This window comes from Zea mays, chromosome 10 (genome assembly GCF_902167145.1).
Source record: "Zea mays cultivar B73 chromosome 10, Zm-B73-REFERENCE-NAM-5.0, whole genome shotgun sequence".
Lineage (NCBI taxonomy): Eukaryota > Viridiplantae > Streptophyta > Magnoliopsida > Poales > Poaceae > Zea > Zea mays.
Window position 1 is genome coordinate 8246733 of NC_050105.1, and position 6928 is coordinate 8253660.

Below are 6928 nucleotides of genomic sequence, written 5' to 3' on the forward strand. Positions count from 1 at the left end.
TTCGTTCCCCAACTATGTGATGTTTTTCCCTGAGATTACATACAGTTGTGTTGCTATATGAATTGGTAATAAAAACGCAAAAGCTTGGAACCATATTCCCATTATCTAAAAAACGTAGTTGCCCATTAGGAGGATGGGTGCAATAACCTATATTCCATGTATATGTTACTTTTTAACATATATGAGTAAGCTTACCTGATATAATATGGAATACCTGCCGGAAACCCTACCTAATACCCTGTCCGTCAAGCCTCTTATTAGTACTCCCTGCGTCAAAAAAATACAAATATCTTTTTTCCAAGGTGCCAATTAGTTCAAAATTTAACTGCATTTACCTAAGATAGTATCAACATTTAATATCTATATATATATATAGTATGAAAATATATTATACAATTAGTGTAATAATATTAAGCGGTCCTCGAAGTTAGCACACTGTGTCACTTGGACCATCGAACTCAGAAAACCAGTAAAATGGGGTCATCTAACTTAGTCGGATAATATAAAATCGTCCAAAAACCAGAATTGCTCAAACCAGATACTGACGTGTCATGCCACGTTGTAGCACACTAATCAAAGTTCGTGGACCTAAATGATACATCATGCTAAATTCAAGAACCAAATGACACAGCATACCAAGTTCAAGGGCGGATGTGGATCCATGTTTGGCTGAGTGGGGGCACAGGCTCCCACTCAATTTTCTGGTTCTAGTGGAGTTTTTATCTTATTCACTGTACCTATAAATGTTCATTAGTAAGTAGGCTTCTATTTAGACCCCCGCTTAGATTTTAGGCTCACACTCAAACTTTTGGCTGGGTCCGCTCCTAACCAAGTTCGGGAAGACGGGAACTCACTCCAATGTGAAACGCCACGTCGACATCCAGTTAGAGCAAACTCGGTTTTGGACGGTTTTGTATAGGCCGATTAAGATATAGGACCTGTTTAGCTATTTTTCTGAGTTAGGGGCTCAAGTGATACAACGTGCCAAATTTGAGAACAGCTAAACAATTTTACTCATAAATATTAGGCTTTTGCGTATATTTAGCAGAATTGATACTAATTGACTCCTAAAAAGCGAGCGAGATATGCACTGTTTTTTTTTTAATAATAGAGTGGAGCAACATTACCAATATTGTGTTGAATGGCACATTACGTTTTGAAACATAGAGAACTAGACAAGGATAGAGGGTTGGTATATGTATTTCTTTTAGACGCGTGTGTTACCTGGAGATGGTCCAGATGGATGATATACACAGTTTGTGATCAAATATGATCTTTTTGGTACAACATACTCAAGGAATTACTAGTATCGAATTCTTGTGTCTCCTTTATATTGTGGTCCAAATAGAATGTAGGTGTATGATTTTAGGATTTTTCGCATGGAAATAAACATGCATATTATCATATCAAGCATTCGATAACTATCATGTACGTAATCCAGCCATATGCATGATCTACCGGCCATATCTTTATCAGGCAGGAATGTGAATGTCATTGAATAATAACACAATTTGCTTTCCTTCTGTTCTCCAATCTTAAAGAGAGGTACAAAAGCGTAGCCTCATGGACTAGGCAGTATATATATCCCTATAATATCAGTGAGCTGGACTGCAGGGCTACAAATCAAACTGGGAAAACAAGAGTTTGCTTCTTAAAATTTCTTTCTTTTTTTTCTTTTTGCTAGTACAGAAATAAATACGCTGAGTCCGCTACAGATCCGATGGTGGTCAGGCAGAGATCACCGGTGCTTTGCCGGGAATCCGGCGCTGCTGCCGCTCTTGCGCACGAAGGTGTTCCTGTTCTTCGGCTTCGGTATGTCGTGGATATCCATCACTTGTATCGTCCTCTGCTTTTTCGCTGAGAAGGAAGAGGGAAAAAAAAGATGTTTATTTTCGTTCAAAAAAGAAGATGTTTAGAGACATGGTTATCAGTATCACTGCTGTTGGATCTCACTGGCATAGCATTGGCCTGAATTTAGCACGTCATTTTGACAAGTTCACTGGGAGATCAGACAACGAATTATTCCTAGTGAGAGACTATTTAACTTTGTATGTAAAGCTCTAAGTCAGTGCTAAGTACACGGAGCGCGCCATTGAAATCTTACCGTTTTGCGCTTCCTGGTAGTTTTCCTGAAGCCTCTTCCTAGCTGAGTCTAGCTTCTCAGAATCCAAAAGAGTGTTCTTTTGCTCCCGTATTGCTCTCTGCGGAGAGCAATTACAAACATGATATCACACGAAAGAGTAGGCACTGTTGTGCTAAACGTGAACAGAGCAAAGCCAGAAGACTAAGAGAAGTTAAAGCCTAGCTACGGTAAAATATCATTTTTTTTCACTGCTCTGCGTGATGATACACCAATGCGCAGCGGGCAGTATATAGCGAGGCTACCGAACAGATGACAAGTCCATGCTGATAGAGAGAGCATTGACCCTACTTCCTCTTTCCTTTTTTCAGGGAGGACTGAACTTATTTCCAAGCCTTTTTGTTGTACAATAAACAAAACTGAGTGCATGGTCCCTATACAATGACAGGTACACCTGCAAGAGAAAAAAGGAAACCAGAGAGGAGACTTACAGCTGGTGCTGACGATGAAATACTGGAATAGTTGTTGCTGTTGTTCTGCTTGGTGTTATTGTATGCAGGAGCAGGGCTCGTTCTACGCTTCTCCATTGTTGACTCCACCAAATTGTGGTTGCTAGATCTCTCTGAGCTCAAAACATCTACGGTTCAGAAAAAATAGGACCATCAGTCGGTCATGCAATGTGCAAGGTATGCTTAAACCTCTTAAGGAATGGATGTGGGAACTCACTATGCCTCTGTGGGCTGGGGGGATACTTGAAGTCTGAAGCCTGCAATTGCACAATAGCAACAGAGTAAACCAATATTTTGTTGGCGAGCATGCCATTAAGACAAGCAAAAGAATTTATAGGTATAAGAAGATTGGTATGACACATTTAGGTTCTGCTTAGACTTTCATATTGGTACTAAGGCCTCATCTGCTCCTCTCTGGCTCTTGTTTCAGCTCCTCAGAAGAGCCCTACCAAACAAGGCACGTGTGCTACAAAGTATGACACTTAGGGAGTAAATGTTTGATTGGTACACTATTTCTTGTTTACAGAATGGATTTACTAGAAAGGGAAATTGAGCTACACACCTTTAGTAGGATACTGTCCACAGGTCAAATCTTTTAAAAAAAATGGATTTAACTGAGTTGGTTAGGTGATCTGAGTAGCGCTCCTCAGGTTCTGAATTTGACTCCCCTTGAGAGCAAATTTTATGCGGGGATAAAAAAATCCCTTCGTCTGTCCCATGCCGAAGCACTGGTCTAAGGTCCTGGCACTGGTCGTGGGTTAAAAAAAAGGGTAAAATTGCCCTTGTCTATCCGACACCATGTGGCTGTCTTACCACTGGTAGGTCGAGTTTTTTTTATCTGGTGTGGCACAGTTATTTTATTTGCAATTACTAAATTAATATATACAAGAAACAAAAGATCAGCCTAAATTGGAGCGTGGAAGAATAGTTACATGAGTATTTTGATGGTACTTGGATTGAACTTTGTCAGGTGAGTCACCATCGCCTACCACCATGAATGAAAAGGTATCAAAACTATCACCAAACACGAAGTAATTCGAAAAGCTTTGGAGCTAAACACAACACATTAGAGAAGTTCAACATTCTGTACAGCACCATACTTATGATGGAGCCACTACCATCACCACATGAGTTGTGCAGCCTCACCCAATCATCCACTATTTCCTTCCATTTCCTTCAAAACCAAAGACAAAGACAAATCCACAATCAGATTATCGGAAGACAGTTGTCTTGTCGATCCAATGGAGCAGTCAGCTGATTCATCACCTAACGAGCAGCTTCACCAGTTGCCGGACCTCGCTGGATGGGTGCTTACGCAGGCCATTCACATGGCGGCCGATGTCCGTGTCCTGCAAAGACAGAATCACAAAATTTTCACCCCCTTGAGCTGTGCTGCCTAAAGAAAGAATCGAAACCAATCTTTCCTTCAACATTACCAACAAAAAGCCAAGCAAAAAAAACAAGTTTGACCTGGAGAGCCTTGTAAGTGATATCCATGTCTGCTAGGTTCTGCAGTAGGCTCACTATGTCGTCCTCAGACTGTGAGAAGACCACAAGACAGAGGTACATATTGCATCGAAGCAGTGAGCTCCTTATCTACTTTTTTGTCGGCAAATTGTAGCACTGTCAAAGTGTCAATCAAAAGCGGTATAGATGGGATATTTGAGGACCTGGTCCGGGTCCTCCAGGAAATCCCTGATCGCCAGAATCTTGCTCTCCATGCCAGCGTCGGCCGCGTCGTCGACGTCGTCGAGGCCGTCCGCGTCGACCTCCTGTTCAGGCGAGGCCGGAAACGCCGACGCCGCCGCCGCAGGAGAAGCAGCAGCAGCGACGGCGTCATTCGCCTTCCTCGGCTGAGCAGGCGCCGGGGTTGCGTCGGCGTCGCAGTTGCGGCAGCGGGCTGCCCCTGCGTAGAGGCGCTGGACGATGCCGTCGCGGCGCGCGCGCAGGTCGCCGGGGCTGTCCCGCGCGGCGGCGGCGAGCGCCGCGTCCACGAGGTCCCACACGTCGCCGCCGAACGCGGCCAGCGCGCGGCGGAGGCGCCCGTCGGAGCTCATAGTGGCGTAGAGGGTCGCCGGCCCACCGAAGATCCGGTAACGCGATAGGCGGAAATCCTCGGAGGCAAACAAACGCTAGGCTGCCGAAGCACTGGGCGCCGGCGCCTTTGGCTTGGGCGCAGCCATGCCGATGCCGGGACGGATCGGTGGGAAATGGCGATCCGGACTGGAGGAGGAGGACGAGGGCGAGGCGCTACTGTGGGGAATCGGACAGGGAGGGGGACACGGGAGGGCAGATTGGAAGCGAGGTTCTGGACCCGTTAACGGCGTGGTGCGGGTGAGTTCATGGTTGGTTGGGAAAGCTGCAATATGGGGACCAAAATTTCCTATGGGTACATTCGTTGTTCCCACGGCCTGATTTGGCACATTTCGTTGTGTCAGTTGTTTTATTTTTTTTCAAATAGATAAAATCGTAATATTTTTTTATTCAACTTTTGTTAATAGAACGCGTGAATCGCAATTGCTAGATGGATTAACTTTTGAATTCATATATATATATGAGTTTTCAATATTGAAAAAACTCTGATTCTAATTTTCCGAAGGGAAATTCAAGATGCGCATTGTTTTTTTCCCAATGAATGCAAAAAATGATTTTATGTCATTTTAACTTATTTGTTACATTATAATTGAAATATAGTACTACCTCGTTCTTAAATACTTGTCACCGATTAGTTTATTTTTTAACTAAAACACGATAAATAAAAATGAAAGGAAGAAGTACTGTATTATTACTCATAGTATCACCTGGAATCTAGAAACTAGTTTATCCCATCACAAGTCATAACTGAAACATGAAACTATTTGGTTGCTCACACCAATCGCTACCCATGTCATGTGTACGCAACTCGTTTCTTCATGGTGAAATGGTGTAACGAAGATTCAAAACGGTTGCTTCCTTCGTGCATGGTTCATGACGCGCGTACCAAGTAGTGTTGACAATCATTGTTACAATCAGTTTTATTTGTTCAATATACCGACATCATATTTATATATAATAAAAAATAGTTGTTATAGAGCACATGGTTATATAAGTAGAGTTATATAAGTAGAAGAGCAAATTTGAACAAATCACAACGCTTAGAAGGTTGTATAGTATGCTGAGATGGTAATTCTAGAGCATCTATATTACATAGCACTGCAGTAGTGTTTTTCGAGGGCTGGGATCACATAAACAACTTCGTTAGCTTGGTTATATTTGTACAAAAGCGTTTGTGATCCAAAAGTGATAATAGTCGTCATAGATACGCAAAGCAATTAAACAGATATTAAACTCGAAAGATTTTCATCAGCTCACTACCGGAATTTGGCTCTTTACCGAGTACTATATTCTTTGCCGAGTGTTTTTTTTCGAGCACTCGGCAAAGAAGCTCTTTGCCAAGTGCCACTCAAAAAACCCTCGATAAAATAAAACACTCGGCGAAGAAGCTCTTTGCCGAGTGTTTTATTTTTGACACTCGGCAAAGAATTTCTTTCTCGAGTGTCTTTTTTTGACACTCGGCAAAGGGCTCTTTGCCGAGTGTCACAAATACAACACTCGACAAAGATCTCTTTGCCGAGTGTTTTTTTCCAACGCTAGGCACAAACAATTTAAATATCACATTTTAAAGCAGTAAATTAATTCAAATGAAAAAGTTTTCAACTACAAATTTGTATAACTCATCATGATGTACAATTTATATATTGAACATTTCTTCATATGACAAAATAAAAATAAATTTGTTCATAAAACCATATCTCTCTCGTAGTTTATGAAACTACGACACAGACTGTCGGGGACCATAATTAGGGGTACCCCCAAGACTCCTAATCTCAGTTGGTAACCCCATCAGCACAAAAGCTGCAAAGGCCTGATGGGCGCGATTAAGGTCAAGGCTCAGTCCACTCAAGGGACACGATCTCGCCTCGCCCGAGCCCAGCCTCGGGCAAAGGCAGCCGACCCCTGAGGATTCACGTCTCGCCCGAGGGCCCCCTCAAGCGACGGACACACCTTCGGCTCGCCCGAGGCCCAGTCTTCGCGGAGAAGCAACCTTGGCCAGATCGCCACGCCAACCGACCATATCGCAGGAGCATTTAATGCGAAGATCGACTGACACCTTATCCTGACGCGCGCTCCTCAGTCGACAGAGCCGAAGTGACCGCAGTCACTTTGCCGCTCCACTAACCGACCTGACAGGAAAACAGCGCCGCCTGCCCCGCTCCGACTGCTGTGCCACTCGACAGAGTGAGGCTGACAGCAGCTAAGTCCAGCCTCGGGCGCCATAGGAAGCTCTGCCTCGCCCGAC

At 43.6% G+C, this 6928-nt stretch overlaps 1 protein-coding gene across 3 annotated transcripts; it reads right to left on the minus strand.

Annotated features, from left to right (window-relative positions):
* Positions 1-1455: 1455 nt before the first annotated feature.
* LOC100275944 (uncharacterized) lies at positions 1456-4975 on the minus strand. 3 transcript variants are annotated; one of them, XM_008663494.2, is made up of 10 exons: positions 4260-4975; positions 4060-4128; positions 3856-3938; positions 3690-3763; positions 3522-3574; positions 2807-2846; positions 2572-2717; positions 2105-2201; positions 1954-1999; positions 1456-1857 (listed from the first exon to the last, which is right to left on the minus strand). In XM_008663494.2, the coding sequence occupies exons 1-9, from the start codon at positions 4644-4646 to the stop codon at positions 1983-1985; spliced, it is 966 nt and encodes a 321-aa protein (XP_008661716.1). In that variant the 5' UTR covers positions 4647-4975; the 3' UTR covers positions 1456-1857; positions 1954-1982. The 3 variants fall into 3 exon arrangements, with proteins under 3 accessions (XP_008661716.1, XP_008661715.1, NP_001143340.2); NM_001149868.2 differs by lacking the exon at positions 1954-1999 and having other exon boundaries at positions 1487-1857; positions 4260-4960; XM_008663493.2 differs by lacking the exons at positions 1954-1999; positions 4060-4128.
* Positions 4976-6928: the final 1953 nt, after the last annotated feature.

What these genes read in the sequence shown, in the direction of transcription:
- LOC100275944 (NM_001149868.2), bottom strand. Translation starts at nt 4,646, where the DNA reads ATGAGCTCCGACGGGCGCCTCCGCCGCGCGCTGGCCGCGTTCGGCGGC. An exon ending in CTGGTGAAGCTGCTCGTTAG is followed by an intron (nt 3,764 to 3,855) that starts GTGATGAATCAG and finishes TTGGTTTTGAAG; the next exon opens with GAAATGGAAGGAAATAGTGG. An exon ending in AGTACCATCAAAATACTCAT is followed by an intron (nt 2,847 to 3,521) that starts GTAACTATTCTT and finishes GTGCAATTGCAG; the next exon opens with GCTTCAGACTTCAAGTATCC.